At 56.6% G+C, this 17,364-nt stretch overlaps 2 protein-coding genes across 3 annotated transcripts in view; one reads left to right on the top strand and one right to left on the bottom strand.

Moving 5' to 3' along the window:
• Window positions 1-722: 722 nt before the first annotated feature.
• Window positions 723-8,072, top strand: ARX (aristaless related homeobox). 2 transcript variants are annotated; one of them, XM_054215565.1, is made up of 6 exons: window positions 723-1,010; window positions 2,130-2,847; window positions 4,082-4,127; window positions 6,207-6,276; window positions 6,361-6,541; window positions 7,819-8,072. In XM_054215565.1, exons 1-6 carry the CDS (start codon window positions 818-820, stop codon window positions 8,057-8,059), a joined length of 1,449 nt encoding a protein of 482 aa, XP_054071540.1. In that variant the 5' UTR covers window positions 723-817; the 3' UTR covers window positions 8,060-8,072. The 2 variants fall into 2 exon arrangements, with proteins under 2 accessions (XP_054071540.1, XP_054071531.1); XM_054215556.1 differs by having other exon boundaries at window positions 6,207-6,541.
• A 5,003-nt stretch (window positions 8,073-13,075) lies between these two features.
• POLA1 (DNA polymerase alpha 1, catalytic subunit) overlaps window positions 13,076-17,364 on the bottom strand; it is a 206,097-nt gene continuing 201,808 nt past the window's right edge. Inside the window, exon 37 of the mRNA XM_054217655.1 lies at window positions 13,076-14,365. Coding sequence (XP_054073630.1) covers window positions 14,193-14,365 — 173 coding nt within the window. The 3' untranslated portion in view covers window positions 13,076-14,192. The remainder of the gene's footprint in view (window positions 14,366-17,364) is intronic.

Here is a 17,364-nt window from a genome sequence, read left to right as displayed (position 1 = left end):
CGGAGCGGCGGCCTGCGGAGGGCGCGCGGGACAAAGCGCAGGCGGTCCGGGCGGGAGGGGAAGGGAGGGGAGACGGCGGCTAGCACCGCGCCGGGCTGCGCTCCCACCGCGCCGGCCTGCGCGCCCTGCCCTGCCCTGGGGACGCTCCCCCTGGCTCCCGTATCCCGCAGCGCCGGGCCGGGCCCCGCCGCCGGCGCCGCCACCCGGGATCGTGTCGCGGCGGAGCCCCGCGCGCGGACGCCGCTATTTTCAAACACCGGCGGCTGCGCCGCGCAGCGCCCGCGGGGGAGGGAGGGGGCGCTGCCGGGGGGAAAACCCGGCGCGGAACGCCCCCCCCCCCCGCCTCCGCACCCCCGGCGGGGCCAGCCCGGGATTAAGGACGGGCCGGGCGGGGATCGGGGCCGCCGTCGGGGGGGAGAGCGGGGCGAGGCGTGCCGTCGGGGCTCCGCCACCGCCCACCCCGTCCGCCCCCCGACGGCTGCCCCGCGCGGGGCGTGTCGGGGCGTGGCGCGGCGCGTCGGGTGGGGTGTGCGGGAGCGCAGCGCGGCGTCTCGGGGCGGGCGCCGATCCGGGTGGATCCGATCCGGGGTTTGCCGGGCGCCGTCTTGTCGGCGTCCGCCCGGCCTCCGCCGGCAGCCAATCAGGGGGCGGCTGCCCGCACGTGGAGCCGAGGGGACTCAAGAGCGCCGCGGCCGCCGCTCACTCCCCCCGTGACGGGCGTCCCGGCGGCCACAGGGCAGCGCCGCGGGGGCCTCCGCCGCAGCCCGCCCCGGCCCCACGGCACGGCCCCGCCGCCGCCGCTGCCGCTCCCGCCGCCATGAGCGGCCCCTACCCAGAGGAGAGCTGCGCCGAGCGGCCCGAGTGCAAAAGTAAATCGCCAACTTTGCTGTCCTCCTACTGCATCGACAGCATCCTGGGCCGGCGCAGCCCCTGCAAGGTGCGGCTGCTGGGCGCCGCGCCCAGCCTGCCCGCCATCGCCGCCCGCCCCGACACCGACAAGGCCGTGCAAGGTAAGCCCCGCCGTCCGCCCCGTCCCGCTCCCTTTCCCCGGCGTCGGGCAGGGCCGGTTGATCCCCCCCCCTCCTCTTCCCACACCCCCACCTGTCCCCGGGCAGCTCCCGCGGCTCGGACCCGGCCCCGCTCCCCGCCCGCCCCGGCCAGGCGCCGCCTCAGAGCCGCCGCTGCCGTTATCCCGTTACCCGGCTTGTTAGAGACCGCCGGGGAGCGCGGCTAGAGCCGTGCCCGAAATTTAGCCCGGTTAATTCCGCGCAGGTCGGGTACCGCCGCCTCGGGCTGCTCTCGCTTTCGATATGTGCGTAATTGTTTTCAGCTAAAATAAATCGGTGCGAGCCGCCATCCGTGCGGGAGAAGGCTCGCTCGTTCGCCCTCAACCCGTAACGGATCCCGGCGAAAGAACCGGGGGCCGCGCCTGGCAGCGGGCAGGGAGGGAATAACGGGGCGCCGGCAGCCGCCGCCCCCGGCCCGAAGTTGGGAGCAGCCCCTCCGGGGCCGGGGGAAGCCCGGCGGGGCAACTCCCAGGGACGGCCTCCCTCCCGCTTTCCCCCGTTTCCCCGGCGTTCGCAGCCCGGCGGGTTTCTTTCCTCCAAAACCAAAAGGAAAGTTGGGGGGCGAGGGGAGGCGATACGAAGGGGCAAACACAAAAATAAAATATTTTTTTAAAAAAGCGGAGGAGCCCCGGGCAGGGTCATCGGGGCCGGCGCTGCCCCGCCGTGCGGGACCGGACCCGGCGGCGGCCGCTGCCGCGGAGGTGCCGGCGCGGGCCCGGGGCTGCCCGAGCCCCCCGCAGCCTGTCCCGCCGCTGAGCGGGGCGCCGGGCCTGGCTCTGCGGCCGGCAGGAATTTCTTCCCAGGCCGGCAGCAGCGGCGCGGGCAGGGGCCTGTCTGAGGGTACGGGATGGGAGTGGGGGGTCTTATCTCGGTGTGGGGTGGAAAACGGCGCCCGAAGGGGGGCGTCAGGGTTGAGGTCTTGCCCTGGGCTCTTCGCGCTGATCCCACTGACCGTGTCTCTCTTTCTCTCCCCCACCCTTCTTCTCTTCCCTCCGCACCCCTCTCCCCCAACTCCCGTCCGACCGCTGCGGACGCCTCCCTATCCCCCGCCTCCCGGCACAGGGTCCCCCAAGGGCAGCCCCCCCTTCGAGCCGGCCGAGCTGCACCTGCCCCCCAAACTGCGCCGGCTCTACGGGCCGGGCGGGGGCCGGCTGCTGCCGCCGGGGGCGGCGGGGCCGCGGGGTGACCGTCCGGAGGGGCGGCCGGAGGGGGGCGCCGGCCCCGTGCCCGCCGCCGCCCCGTGGGACACGCTGAAGATCAGCCAGGCCCCCCAGGTCAGCATCAGCCGCAGCAAGAGCTACCGTGAAAACGCGCCCTTCGCGGCGCCGCCGCCCGCCCGGGACGAGCTGGGCAGCCCCGCCACGCACGTCGAGGAACGGCCGGGCCCCGCCGCCCCGGCCGCCGAGGAGGAGGAAGAGGAGGAGGACGAAGAGATGCTGGAGGAGGAGGACGAGGAGGAAGAGGAGCTGGAGGACGACGAGGAGGAGGAGCTGCTGGGCGAGGACGGCGGGGGGCTGCTGAAGGAAGCCCGCCGGGGCGCCACCGCGGCCCCTGGGGCGGAGGGCGGGGATCTGTCCCCCAAGGAGGAGCTGCTGCTGCACCCCGAGGACGGCGAGGGCAAGGACGGCGAGGAGAGCGTCTGCCTCTCGGCCGGCAGCGACTCCGAGGAGGGGCTGCTCAAGAGGAAGCAGCGCCGCTACCGCACCACCTTCACCAGCTACCAGCTGGAGGAGCTGGAGAGGGCCTTCCAGAAAACCCACTACCCCGACGTCTTCACCAGGTACCGGCGCCGGGGCCCCGGCCGAGCGCGGAGCGGGCGAGCCCCACGAGGGGACGGGACGGGGCCGCGGTGTGCTGCACCCCCCGTGTCCAAACCGTGTGACTCCAGCCCCGGATACCCCCGGGCTGGGAGGGGGACGGGGGAGCAGGTCCGAGCTCCGGGGGGACCCAGGGCAGGCAGCGCCGGGCAGGCTCGCCTGGAAGCGGCTGCCGGGGGTTATTTTTACACGTTGCCCTCCTCCCCCCTCGCTACGGCCGCCGCCGGGATCGGTTACGCGCTCCCCGTGGGGCTGGACCCTGGCCCGGCCCGGGGAAGCCCCGGCAGGGGCAGAGATCAAAGCGCCGCTGCCTAAAAATACCGTCCCGGCACGTCGGGGCCTCTCGCTGCCCGGAGCCGCCCCCGAGGGGCCCGGCGGGGCCCGGCCCGGCTCTGCCCGTACTTTCGGGGGCATTTCCCGTTGAAAACGGGAGCCCTGTGGGTCGGGTCTGGCCGGCGGCTGCTCCGCGGGAAGCGCAGGCAGGGAGGAGGCAGAGCCGCCTGCCCGCTCCCGCGCTGCCTGAAAATAACCCCCCCCTCCTTTAGCCCCGAGGAGGGTTTGAGCCCCCAGAGCCCGCACTTTTCCATCAAGGAGACATCGCCCCCAGTTTCTCGTTTGTTTCCCGGGGGAGCTGGGGGTGCCCGTGGGGGCGTTATGTGCCCCCCGCCCTCCGTGCCGCGCATCGCCCGCGGGGCTCACCTCGGGGCGCCGCCTGGCCGCGGGAGGAGGGGGGGGGGGGTGCTATATGGAAATACCGCGCTTTTTTTGGTTGGTGTTTTTACGGTTTTGGCTTTTCCTCCGGGGCTTCTTATGCCCGGCGGCGACGGGGCCCCGGCTAAGCTGGGAAACGCTCCTCTTTTTAGGTACGGAGCTGATGAGCGGTTTTCTGTTAGATTTCCTTAATGATTTCCGATTTGCCTTAATTGTGGCAATGCAAACCGCAGCGTGTGGCGGCTCGGCTCCCCCCCCCGTTGCGGCGGGGACCGGCTGACTTTGGCGGGGAGGGGCGAGTGGGTGCCAAAACTCGGGAGTCCCGACGGGCGGCCGGGCTGAGGACGACGGGCAAGCGGTGTCCGCCCGGCCCCGCTCCCCCCGGGCACCGGGATTTCGCGCCCGTTCGGCGGCGGGGGGCGCAGAGCCGCGGGCTGGGGGGCGGCCGGTGCCCCGGGCTGACGGCGGCGTGTGTGTCTCCCCCAGGGAGGAGCTGGCCATGAGGCTCGATCTGACCGAAGCCCGAGTGCAGGTGAGTGGCGGCGGCGGCGGGACCGGGGCCGGGACCGGGGCGTCCCTCGGCGGCGCCCAGGGTGAGGCCGGGGGTACGTTGGGGGGTGTCCCCGGCCCTCCCCGGCCCTGGCAGGGCCGAGCCATGGGCTGGCGAAACCCCGTGTGATTAAAAGCCCCACGGGGCTTCGGTTGTTAGCGAGACCCGCTCGGCCGCAAGCCGGGTATTTGGCTGCCATCAAATCTCCAATCGGGCTTCATAAAAGCCCACTTAGTGCTAGAACAAACAGGGCCATTTGAAGGCGAAATGTTGTTTGATTTCCTCTCCGCCTGCACAAGGAGCTGGCTAATGCTATTTGATTTCCCATTTTTGATAGCAATAAGCCTGCATTGATCTAATAGTGAGTGAGTGCAATGCTATTAAAGGTGTTTGCCGCCCCATACCAGAGTGCATTTCCCAACCCGGGTCTCATAACCAAAGAGACGATAAACATTGGGATGCCCTGATTGCCAACAGAAAACAGATGTCTCTGGGTTTGAAGCTGAGCAAATCACTTTACAGTTAAAATCGGGCGCTGATAAAGCATAATAAATTCCATATGGCTCATTTAATACACAACAGCTTCTTGCATTAGAGGGGCTAATGATGAGATTTGTCCCCTCCTTTCTGTTGACACATTTCTCCATTGTCAAACAGAGATGTGACAGCAAATCAGTATTTTCAGCTCAGGGGAACAAGTCGTGGGAAAGTTAAATAACTTTTAAAAAAGAAAGACACCCCCTTTCTCTCTCCTCTATTCACCGGAGTAGATGTAATTAAGGGAATATGAATTATGAGAGTCCCTTCGTTTACCTTTGGGTGTACTCAGACTTATTAATTCAATAAGGGGGAATTGCAGCGAGGACAGCTTGCTAATTGAGTTTTAGCTGGGAGAGACGCTCCCTTCGTGCCAGGCTGTTGGCTTCCCCGCGAACGCGATGCCTCTTCCCGCGTGGGTACCCAGATAGGCGCGCGTGGAGATCGGTTCTCGCCGTGCTGCTGCGTGGAGGGACCCGCAGCGCTGCTGCCTTTCCCGCTTCCCGGAGAGAAGGGATCTCCCGCTGAGGTTACAAAGCCGACCCTGACAGGGAAAACTCAGCCCACACCAGCCCCCAAAAATTGACGAACGCGTGTCCCTCTCAAAGTCTCTCTCCGTAGCTGCGTGTGATGCCTCGCACTTTGTCATTAAGCGAATATTTTTTTTCCTTTGAAATGCGAAATTATATTTTTTTTCTTTCCCTCCACTCTCTCCTGTTTTAAGCCCGTGATAGTTCACGATTTTCGCTTCGGGGGAGGGGAAAAGAGGACGCCGCGGCATCGCCGTCCTTTCCCTAACTAACTTTTGTAAAACAGATCCTAAAAGGGCAGCCTGGGAACGTATATTTGCTACTTCCGTTGCCTCGCGAATTATTTCTTCGTTTCAGACGTTAGTGAAATCACGATTATTATTTTTTTTCTCGCTCTAAATCTCAAGGAGGGGGAAAAAAAAAAAAGAGGGGTGGGAAAAAAGTCCACGATGCCCAAACGATATAATTTGTAAATATTCCCTTCACCGAAAAATAATTAAAAAAAAAAAGCCTCTCAGCTCCCCGTGTGGGTCTGCGTGCGGAATAAAAGAAAAATCCGCTTAGTCCCGTCGGGAAATCGTTTTCCCGCTGTTCCAGCGCAGCGACAGCGCTGCCGCCAAGCGCCCTCCGCGCCGGCAGCTGCCCGCAGCCCCGACCGGCCGGCACATGGCGGGGTGGGGGGTGTGTGGGGTGTTAAACCCGGGGTGGGGGCCGGGGAGGGCCCCACCGAAAGCCGCCTGCGCGTCCCCGGGGTGGGTCGGCCCCTGCCGGGGCTGCGACGCGGCGCTGACACGCGTGTCCCCCGGCGGCTGCCGGGGCGCGGCGACGGAGCGGGCGCCGTCGGGGCGGTGCGTGGCTCCCGCGGGGCTCGGCCTCGCCGAGGCCGCGGGCCGGCGTTATTAAAACCGTGTTTGTTTTTTGTTTTTTTTTTTGTTTGTTTGTTTTTTCTTTTTTTTTTTTGTTTTTTTTTTTTTTGTTTTCTTTTGGCTTTCAGGTATGGTTCCAGAACCGTAGGGCTAAGTGGCGGAAGAGGGAAAAGGCTGGGGCTCAGACACACCCCCCAGGTTTGCCTTTCCCTGGTCCCCTGTCAGCAACTCACCCCCTCAGTCCATACCTTGATGCTAGTCCTTTCCCTCCTCACCACCCAGCTCTAGACTCCGCCTGGACCGCCGCCGCCGCCGCCGCCGCGGCCGCCGCCTTCCCCAGCCTGCCGCCGCCGCCCCCCGGCTCCGCGGCCCTGCCCCCCGCCGGGACCCCGCTCGGCCTCGGCACCTTCCTGGGCGCCGCCGTGTTCCGCCACCCCGCCTTCATCAGCCCCGCCTTCGGCAGGTACCGCCCGCCCACGCGTGAACCGGCGCCGCGCGGGGGGGACCCACGGGGCAGGGGGGAGGACGGACGCACACACACAGGACAGACAACCGCCTCGGGGGGTGGTGGGGACACACAGCGGCCTCGGGGACGCCGCGGTCGCCCGTGGAGCCGCGTGGCGTCGCTCACACGCACACACACGCTCCCGTCCCGGCCCCACGCGGGACCCGTCGGTCCCGCCGTTCGAACCGGGAGTGCTGGCGGCCGATTGGGCGCCGCGCGGGTCACGTGTTGCCACCCCCGGCCTCTCATTGGGCGAAAGGGGCTCTCACGCCCCCCCCATCCCACCCTACTGCCCCCCTCCCCACCGCCGCGTGTCCGGCGGGTCCCCCGTGGGGGCGGCCGGTCCGCGGGCACCGCGGCCGTGGGCGGCGGCGGCGTTTGCGGGGAGCCCGGGCGGCCCCGCGGCCCCGCGCAGGGGGGCAAGGGTGGAGCGGTGTCCCCGCGGAACAGGCCCGCGGAAATCGGCGTCCCCACGCAGAAACAAAACTGGCGTGGGTTGCCCTGCGTGCACGCGTGGCCTCTGCTTCGCTCGGGGCGCGGGGGAGGGGTGGGGGCCGTGATTGCCGGTATCTGGCGTTTGGGGGTGACCTGAAGCCGTGACATCCCGGGCGCCGGCCGCGCCCCGTGGGGTCCGCCACGGGCAGGTTTTTTTATTCGTGGGCGTGAGTGGGTCTGAGAAGCTGCGAGAGGCCGGGCCGAGCTTCCGCGGGCGCCGCGCTCCGACCTTGCGCGCTCCCACGCTGAGCGTCCGCGGCCAAAGTGGGGGAACCCCCCTGAGGCCGCCCCGTCGGGGCGCGGAGCGGGGCGCAGGTCCCGGCCCGCCGGCGCAGGCGGCGGGGACAGAAGTCCGGTTAAGGGACAGGGGGAGGAGCACAGCCCCGGTAGGACCGGGGCTGGGGGTGTCCCCTTATTTTTCCAGCGCCAGCTGAGGAGAAATCCCCCACACACGCAGCCGCTCCCCCCAGCTGCACCCACGGCGTCCGCCGCCCCGACAGCAGCGAGCCGGGGAGAACCAGCCTCGGCCGTTTTCTTATTCCCCTCGGTTTTTTAAAAATTTTTTTCCTCCCAAAATCTTTGACCCTCCGGCGTCGGGGTTATTTTTCCCAGCGAGTCTTTGTCCCCCCCTCCCCCCGCCCGGCGGGGAAGGGGGCGAGGTGTGGGGGGGGTGTCCGGGCGGAGCCGGCCTGCCCCAGCGCGACGGTGACGGCCCCGTTTCTCTTCGCTTCCCTTTGCAGGCTCTTTTCCACCATGTCCCCCCTGGGCAGCGCTTCCAGCGCCGCCGCCCTGCTGCGGCAGCCGGCGCCGGCCGCCGAGGGGGCGGTGGGTTCGGCGGGACTGGGGGAGCCGGCCAGCGCCGCCGCCGACCGGCGGGCATCCAGCATCGCCGCCCTGCGGCTGAAGGCCAAGGAACACGCCGCCCAGCTCACCCAGCTCAACATCCTCCCCGGGAACAGCACGGGGAAAGAGGTGTGCTAAGGCACGGCTGCCGGCCGCGGGGGTCGGGGGTGGGCTGGGGGTGGGGGTGGATTTTGGTTTGGGTTTGGTTTTTTTTTAGGGGGGGAGCGGAGAGAGAAAAGAGAGAGGGAGAAAAGAGGAGAGTCAATACACGGATAATGGTCACCTCAGACAGCACGAATCAAGACCAAACGGGGGGGGTGGAAAAATAATCATAAATAATAATGATAATTACAAAAAAAAAAAAAAAAAGGACCAGCAGCTGAGACTGGGGTAGGTTCTCGAGTTAGGAACTTGGAGACAGCGAGCGCCTTTCGCATCAGCCCTCACACGATTTAACCGACACTTGCAAGCTCCTGAATGAGTAACTCCTTGGCTGGTACATTTCTGAAATGTACGACGGTTTCGTTTCCTCTCTGGGCACTAAGCGCGGGGAAAAAAGAGAAAAAAAAAAAGAAAAAGCCCTAATAAAAGTTATTATATATTAGCGTTACATACACTAAATATTTTTCCTTCTGTTTATCTGGCAAGAAAAAAAATAAATGAAGAAACAAATAGAATTGTACTTAAGAAAGAAAAGAAAAAAAACGAAAGAAAAGCAAAAGGAGGGGGGGAAAGCTACCCACATCTTCTTAAAATAACATCCTAGGATGTTTGTGAAGTTGGTCCGTTAGGAGCACTGGAGAACTATTTTACATGTTGATGCAGCGAGCTGCATACGCTAACCAAGGATGCTTCCAGTGCAGACTGAAAGTACATTTGATGCTGTAAGATAACCAGTGCACTTAAGGGAAAGGGTATATCTTTTTCTTGTTATATTCTTTATCACTACACCAACCAAGGTTTTTATATCAAACCAAAGGGAAATACACTGCTAGAATATGGACTGTTTAAGTCACTAAACTGTGATTATTGATTCTGTACATACCATTGTTATAAAAAAGAACAGAGCTTTGTATATTTGAAATGTTATAAAACAATTGCACTCAGTGTAGTGTTGTAAAAGTTTGTCATTCTGTAGATTCTTACTGTGTTGTAGATATAATAGGGTTCCTAGACAAATATTTATGTACAAACCCTTTATTTAACTTATTAACTGTAGAGGTTTCTGAAACCCTCAAGAGGCGATGGTACAGTACTTTTTTCGTGTAATGTCGTTATTGTTAATACTTTTCCTTGCTATCCGGTGGAGAAGTGCCACGTTCAGAAAATAAACAAAAATATATGTTTAACAAAAAAAAAAAAAAAAGGAGGAACAAAAGAAAAAAGAAAAAGCCCGGTCCTTGCGGGGGCTGCGGGGCCACGCTGCGGGCGGCCGGGGCCGGGGGCTGAGCCCCGCCGGGGCGGCCGGGGGCTGCGTACCGCCGCCCCCCGCCGCCGTGGACTCCCCCCTTCCACGGGGCGTGGGGGGGCCACGGGTGGCTTGGGCGGGAGCGATTGACAGAGCCGGGGCGGGGGCGGGGGGGGGGCGAGATGCCACGGCCCCGTTTGCAAGGGGATTTGCGGACGGCGGGGGCCGGGGGTGGGGGGCACCCGTGGCTGTGCCCGTCCGCGCTCTGCCGTGGGCACCGTGGTCCCGTCCCCCCCCTGCCCTGAGGAGGGTGCCGAGGTCGCCTCTCGGTGCCAGCGACCCCACACCGCGGGCAGCCGCCCCACGCACCCCCGGGCGGGCATGGGGCAGCCCCTGGTTCCGCCGCTGCCGAAAGCCAGGGACGGGGGGGGGAAAAAAAGCCAAAGATTTGGGTTTGCGCGTGGCTTGTCCCCTCCCGCACCCCCTACACCCCTCCCGGGGCGGGGGCAGGAAAGTTTCTCCGGGCCTGTTCCTTATCTCTGTCCTTCCTCGTTCTCCCCGGGACGAACTGCCGTTTATTTCCCTTTTTATTTTTCCCGTTTTTTTTTTTTTTTTTTTTAATTTTATTGTTGGTTGGTTGGTTTTTTAGCTTTTTTTTTTGAGGGGGGGGGCGGGGCGCAGCTCTCTCGTGTGCCTCTTCCACGGAGCAGGAGCAAAAATGCGTGAACCGCCCCCCCCTCCCCACGCAGGGAAGGCAGCCGCTGCCCGTAACCCCCCCGGCCCCGGCCCCGACCAAGCCCCGTTCCCCCCGGCCAAGCCCCGGTACCCCCGAGGGCGGCGGGCGTGGGGCCGGGCCGCCCGAGTGCCTTCATGGGTTGTTGCGGGGTGGATTTTCTGGGGCGATTTCGTCTAATCGCGGCATCGCTCCACAACGGCAGCCCGGGGACTGGGTACCGAAGAACCCGTGTCCCCCCCCTGAGCGGACCGAGGGGGCCCGTCCCGTCCCGCCGCCCCACGGGAGCCGCCGTCCGCAGCAGCCACCGCCCGTGGGAGCCCGCCGCGACCCTTCCCCGCAGCTCCCCGCTTCCACCCACGGCGTTTCACATCCTTCACCACCCCCCCGCCCGCCCCCAGCCGTATTTTTGAGTGCTAAAACCCACCATAGGCGCGGGAAAAAAAAATTATGGGAAAAATAAGGCTTGTTCCCCGGACGTTATTACCAGTGCAGCCTGAAATATACATTTTTGCCTTAAAGAAAAGGGAATCATTATCAAGCCATTACGCATTAAGAAATGTCATTCAGTCATTTTTTATTCATTGCGCTGAAATCTTCGTAAAAGCCCGAATCATACTTCTGCAAGCAGCAATTTTGTTAATCCAGGGGGTTATTACTCTGGTCCCTTATTAGGATCTATACTGCTGCCAAGCAATCCTATAACCTTCTCAAAAGAAGTTTACCTCCGTGTTATAAAACCAGTAGTGGTATTTATACTGTGCAATAATTAGTGTATTACTTGAATCCACTAACAGGTTCATTTTATCTCCGCACAAAACCCCTAGTCTGCTTATAGAAAGCTTGTGCCTCCTTTGGCGCTGTTAAAGTGGTGAAAGAGTGAATGAAGGCTGGTAGCACTTTCTCCTTTCGCCGTGCCTTAATTCCCATCTCTTTTTGCTCTCATCCAATTAGTGCAGTGTATTAAGCGGTTTATCATCTCATAGTCAGCTATTGAGAGAAACAAGGCGAACACTTTGCAATAGAGCCTGCTCTCCTTTGACACCCTCAGGTACTTACATATTCCACTGTGCTATGAATAATAGAGGAAGAATAGAGCGCTAATTCCCTCATCAAAGAATGCCTTGTCTGCTGCTTTGCTCAACAACACCATTCTGATCAAAAGAAAAGCAATAAAGCTTAGCATAACAAAACGAAACCTACTTATTAGCTTAGTGGTTAAATTAATGCAGAGCCGCTGCTATTCAAAACCAAGGTTTGAAAACAGCCTCCAACAACCTGATAATGCTGCCTTCGGGATGAAGGAATTTTAAGCTGAAATTTGAAGCTGGCACAGATGAGTTAATCTATTAAACTGCTATAAGGAGGGTGCGGGAGAATTATTCAATTAAGGCACATTTAAGGTGCCTCGGCAGAAGACGGGGAAGGAGGCGAGAGGGAAGATGTGCTCCCGCTCGGCGTGAGGGGGGAAGAAAAAAAAAAGTGCCTTTGAGGGGGGAAAAGAGGGGGGATTTTGGCACCGCGACAAAACGTGTTTGCGGATGGGGATTGTTTTTCATATCACACATGTCATCAGCGAAACCTGGCTACCGTCTCCATATATCAACACTCCGCTTCCCCGACTGCAAATAAATACAAATAAACACAAACCTTAATTTTAACAGCCTGGGAGGAGGGCGGGGGGGGGGGACACGACAGGAATGAGGGGCAAGAGGAGGGGAAAGGAAGGGGAAGGCGATCGGGGTCAGATCGGTCTCAAAACGCACAGCTCCGAACTTCCGTCTCTTCCCCAAATTATTGACGGCGCTGCATTTACCAGCTCCATTTAACATTAAATGCCATAACGATGATTTCGCGTTTCCCAGCCCGTCTCCGGGGCCAGGCTGCGGCACGCTGCCCAGGGCTGATTAGAGAGCGGGGGGGGGCGGAGGGGGAAAGCCACTTTACTCCTTGCCAAGACTTCAGCTCTGATCTGACCAACTCTGCTGAGAGGAATCAAAAATTGCCTTAATTCGGGGAAAAAGCCCCCGATTGCTATTCCCACCCCCCACCCCGGACGGCGTCTGGCTGGGGTTGCGGGGGGGGTGTCCCGGCTTCTGCCCCCCGCCGCTGGCGGGAGGGAAGAGCCCCCTCGCAGGGCTACTACTGTCTGCCGCGGCGCCCCGCACAATCATTCCACAACACTCTCATTTAATCTAAACATCCCTAAACTTGCAAATTAACAGGCTCTTCAGCTGTAATTATACAGATACATACAAGTGCCACGGGGTCAGGTTATGCCGTATCTATCCATTTTATTTGTATACCTAACGTTTGGAGGAGAAGGTCACACTTTTCACTTTCCTAAGGCATTCTACCCGGTTAATATCAGTAATATCTTCATAATCCTAATACGCTTGGACACAAAAAAATCGAAAAAAAGACCAAAACCCCTGGGATCTTTCAAAGTGCTGCGACATCAACAACGTGTCATCCAGGCAGCAACACCTTCTCTCCAGGACAAGCCTCCAAATAAAAGTCTCTTTTAGAATAACCCAACTAAAGGCGTTGGGACGGAGCACCGGCTCGCCAGGGCTGGGACAACACCAACACAAAACCAGGGATCAAGCAGGAGCAATTTCTCATGTACTGCGACTCAACGTTGAGTAAAAATGGAAGCGTTTAGCCCCAAAAGTTGCTCAGAAGACAACCGTGTATTTAGGAGTATTCGAACAGCCATGACCCATACTGACACACAGCGTCTTCCGGTGCCACCTGGGGACAAATGAACGTCATACAATACTCGTAACACGGACAGACAGACATATCCCTTCGCTACCCAACACGTTCGTGCTGATGCTCTTACTTTTTCTCCCTTTGTTAATGGCCAGCCATCCTAAAAACGGACAGGCGAGCACTTCTGTAAAACCAGGAAAAGTCTGGAGCATTAAGACCTCGCATATTCTGTATTCTCAACAGTCAGAGAAACGATCATATCAAATAATCTTTTACTAGAAAACTTTATTTATTTTTTTTTCCTTCAAGTGGTAAGAAAACTTTACATTTTACACTGTTAAGGATTTAAAAGAAAATTTTTATAACCTTACATTAATATATCACATTGCAAACTTACCAATAAACATGAGTACAACAATATTTTGTGTACAAAAGCATATACCAAAATTTATGCTCTTTTCTTGTCATATCTGCTTGTCATTTTATTAAAAGTAAATGAAAAATACAATTTGTTTATAAAACCTTAAAAACTTCCAGTACAGTAATTATTACAGAACAGCAATAACAATTCTCCTCTTTCCCTTCCCCCATTATTGATTACAATGCCATCCAAAACGTATTTTTCCCCGTTGGTTGCTTATTTTCAAACAGTTTGCATGGAAAGAAATGAAATACATTTATGTCCCACGTCTGTACTAAATGGGTTTTGTACATGTGCATGTCTCTACATCTGCATAAGAAACTTCCAACATGGCAAAATAACATGCCTAAAGGCGCACGGAATGACTTTTAATAAAAAGATGGTCTCTATTTTTAGCACCTCCAGGTTTCAGTCGTTCTTTACACCTTTAATAAATTTGAAAGTAAAGCGTCCCTACCTCTGTTCAGAAGGTATTAGGACATTTAAAGGCATTTAGGTTTAGTATTGTTTTTAATTGGTATGTTTATGATCAGGAAGAAGATAAACTGTGAAAAGGCAAAACATTAGTGCTCCTACTGAGACCTCTACTAACCTCTCTTCCTGAGAGCACCTCTACTAAATACCCTGGAGCAAAGTCTAGGATCACTTACATTCCAGCAACTCTCACTGGGAATTATCCAATTAAAGCAGCAATTCCCCCACCCCCTTTTTTCCCTCATAGGTCTACATACACAACAAAATACATTGCAAAAATCAACTACTCCGTATTTTAATAACCCTGGCTTCTCGACGAAGAAAAGAACAGAAGATAAAACCACCTCGAATATTTCATGTCCACGTGAATCATACATCCCATTTTCATCATCCGTTTTTCCTTCCCCAAAGAGACCAGATTATTAAAACACCACTGTGCATACTGGAATAGAGTATTGCTTAAGAGATCATTACTGTTAAACAAGGAACTAGCCTCTTGTCTCCCTCCATTTTTAATCAATCACTGTCTTTCATTATTGGACTCTCCCACAGCTCTTCCTATACTGACGGTAAAGAGTTTGCCAAGGTTCACTTCTGAGTAGCCACTCGTGGACAGACATTTGTCTATGGTGCTCTTCAGTCTTTTGTAGGCCTCGGAGACTTCCTTCCTGAGTGGCTTCTTCTTCAAATACTCTAAAAGAACGAAGGGAAAAAAAAAACAAACAGAGAAACATTAAATGACCATAAAAAGACAGTACTTTCGCATTCACTGCTACTGCGAATCATGGTATTTTCAAAGGTGAATGCTGTAGCTAGCAAAGATGACATTTACGGCAAGCTCCCCCATGCCCGCAGCGCTGCACCAGCCCAGTTAGAGGCCATGTCAACCTGCACGTGGTGGCGGGGGCTGAAGCTCCCTCAGCCCCAGCACCGCGGGCACAGCGGCTCCTGCCAGGAGCTGGCAAGAAGTCTCTCACTTGCCCGGTCATGTCGTCCAACTAGAGTGAAATGGGGGTTCACTAAGTCACAGCAGAGAAAATATGCAATAGCGGGTGCCTTAACTTAGTAAGAACTACGCAGAGTCCCCAGGGGTTTGACGTAGGGAGAGATTCTGCACAAGTTCGGCTTCAGACGGGAAGGAAACCATGCTTGGATTCTCTCATTAGCTGCTGCTGATACTGGCACTGGCACAACCTGGGACAGACTCATCACCCCTCTCGCGCATTCTTGCCCGCACCTTGTGTGCAGGACGGGAATCGTGATGCTCAGTACTATGGAGGCACTAGAAGGAAATGGGCAGTAGCACAAACAGGGGAAATTCCTTGCTATCCTACCCTAAAACAGAGAGGAGATGCCTGGTATCTCAACCAGGAGACATCAGGTTCACCTGACGCATGAATGAAGAGAGCCATTCCCAAAGGCTTGATCAACAATATCTGTGAAGAAATGTCTAGAGTGCAAGACATCTACGCACTTGTACGTTTGTGTGTGTGTAAACTCACATGCACGCACATGAGTTTGTACATATTTCAGCAGCGAAGCCCAAACTGTTCTATTTTAATTTTTTTTTGTTAAATTTTATGCCATAAAAAAAAAATCTAGGGATTTTGTTTGGGTGGTTGTCCTGCTTTTGCTTTACAAAGGCTATGGACAAAGACTAAAAGAGCAAAATATTCTACTGACACCTATCAACGCCAACTTGATGCAGACCCGGTGCAGTTGTGCTGCTCCTTTCCAACCAAATCCATGTTCTAGAAACACCAGCTCCTACCCGAAAGCCTGCGCCTGCAGTTACACCTTGGAACAGGCAGCGCTGGATACCCTGCATTACTGAGCACACAAGAAGGATGTATTGTCAAACAAGGTGCCCTCCCAGACAGTTTCTACCCAGTTAGGCTGGAGGGACTCCAGGTCAAGCAGAACTACGAGAGCACAGCACGGGTACTTAAAGGTCGAGCTTTCAAGCCATTTTGTCGCAGCGTAAGCGTGTGTCTTGTGAGCAACCAACACAATCCTTCCATTGCCCATTAGCTTTGCCTAAAAGCTGTTGCCTCATTTCTTCCCGTCACCTTTGCAACGTTGGCACTGCCCTCCTCACGCTTCGGACATGTAACACAGGAGCCTCCGTCCCCTTTCGAACGGCTTTTACTACGTGGCACAAGTTAAGATGAAAAACCAGTCGCCTCTAAAACAGCCGAGTTCATTTGAGAGGAGAAGGGTCTGGAGGAGAGGGACACGCTTGTTTTTGAGTCCACCTGTGCGAGGGAAGAGGTGACTGACCCCTGTGATGACTCACTTCTGCAATGTGACCGAGACGAAGATGTCCCATCGGACACACCTTCGTCTCAGCAGCCGAGCCAAGGGCTGCCACACGAGGAGATAAGCAGGGAAGGGAGGCATGGGAACAGAAACAGCTATTACGATTTTGGGTTTGCCAATTCCTCCTCCCTGAGGATTCACGAATATTTTTGCAGAGCCTCAGGTGTTTTAAGATGAGCTCAGCAGATTAACTACTGGATACAATACAAACAGTAACATTTTTTATCGAGCAATTGCCACCTGCTTATGTTTTCCATGTTATTCACAAAGTTCCACTGAACTCAATTGCTCTGCGTGATGCTATCAAATCTTTAAAAATTAAATTAAAATTTAAATTAGCGATGCCAGTTTGAGTAACTGAATACGCTGATTAAAAGCCCTTTGGTAAGCACCTTTCATGCATCCTTGTGAAGAAGATATGCGTTCTGCTCTCGTATTCAGATTCGGGTATATATAGCGCAAACTTTGGGCAGTGAGCAAACAGAGGAAGATGTCTAGTTGAAGATAGCACATTCTCACCAGTATCTGGTCAGTAATGGCATTATGCCTATGAGCAGAATTAAGATTTCCTTTTTTCCTACACCACCAATACAATAAAAACTTTGATTACATGAATCTGTTCGGTAACAGACTGAAGTCACCATGGCATAAACACGTTTAATGATCCTGAAATTATTTAAAAGTCGGGTTTAATTAAACAAACCTTGAAAATTGTAATAACCAGATCTATAAAACCACCAAACCCACTTTGCTACAAATTCAACACTAACTAGTTTACGCATTCTCAAGATAAATGACATACTAAGCAGGTTCACTTGCCACCGCTCACACGTGAGCAAAACCATGCTTTTTATATACCAAGGAACCGTGGAAAACACCATCCTCATAGCTCAAAACTAGGCTAAAATAGTTTAAAGCTTCCTGGAGCTCAGGAGGGACCAAGGTGAAAGGCATCGCTGCGCAGAAACAGCTGGCGCATGTGAACAGAGCAGGAAGGCACATTAATCACGAGAACAACGAGGCAAACAATAAACCAGGGCTGAAAGTAGGGAGTAAAAATACAGTTTGAATTCAGGCTCCAGCCGTCCCGCCAACAGAGTGCCCCGCTCCCCTCCCCCCCCCAACATTAAATCTAAACTTTAATTATACGCCATAACCTTTCTGCCAATACGCTTCCAACATTTCTTCGATGCAATTACCCTCGTAGAGGCAAGCAGGAAAGGGTGGACTGAAAAAAATGGGAGAAATATGAGGGGCCTCGTTGAAGTAATGAGGCCAATTTTAAGTTTCAATTATAAGAGAATGGGAGCCGGGAGCTCCGGGAGGAGAGGCAGGCAGCGGCTGCGGCACAGCCACACCATGCATTTGAATGA

This window comes from Rissa tridactyla, chromosome 1 (assembly GCF_028500815.1).
Source record: "Rissa tridactyla isolate bRisTri1 chromosome 1, bRisTri1.patW.cur.20221130, whole genome shotgun sequence".
NCBI lineage: Eukaryota > Metazoa > Chordata > Aves > Charadriiformes > Laridae > Rissa > Rissa tridactyla.
The sequence above is the reverse complement of the archived record's forward strand: the minus strand, read 5'-3'. Positions and strand labels throughout refer to the sequence as shown.

Coding starts and splice junctions, on each gene's coding strand:
- ARX (XM_054215556.1), top strand. CDS start 818: ATGAGCGGCCCCTACCCAGAGGAGAGCTGCGCCGAGCGGCCCGAGTGC. Junction 2,848..4,081: donor TACCCCGACGTCTTCACCAG/GTACCGGCGCCG, acceptor TGTCTCCCCCAG/GGAGGAGCTGGCCATGAGGC. Junction 6,542..7,818: donor ATCAGCCCCGCCTTCGGCAG/GTACCGCCCGCC, acceptor TTCCCTTTGCAG/GCTCTTTTCCACCATGTCCC.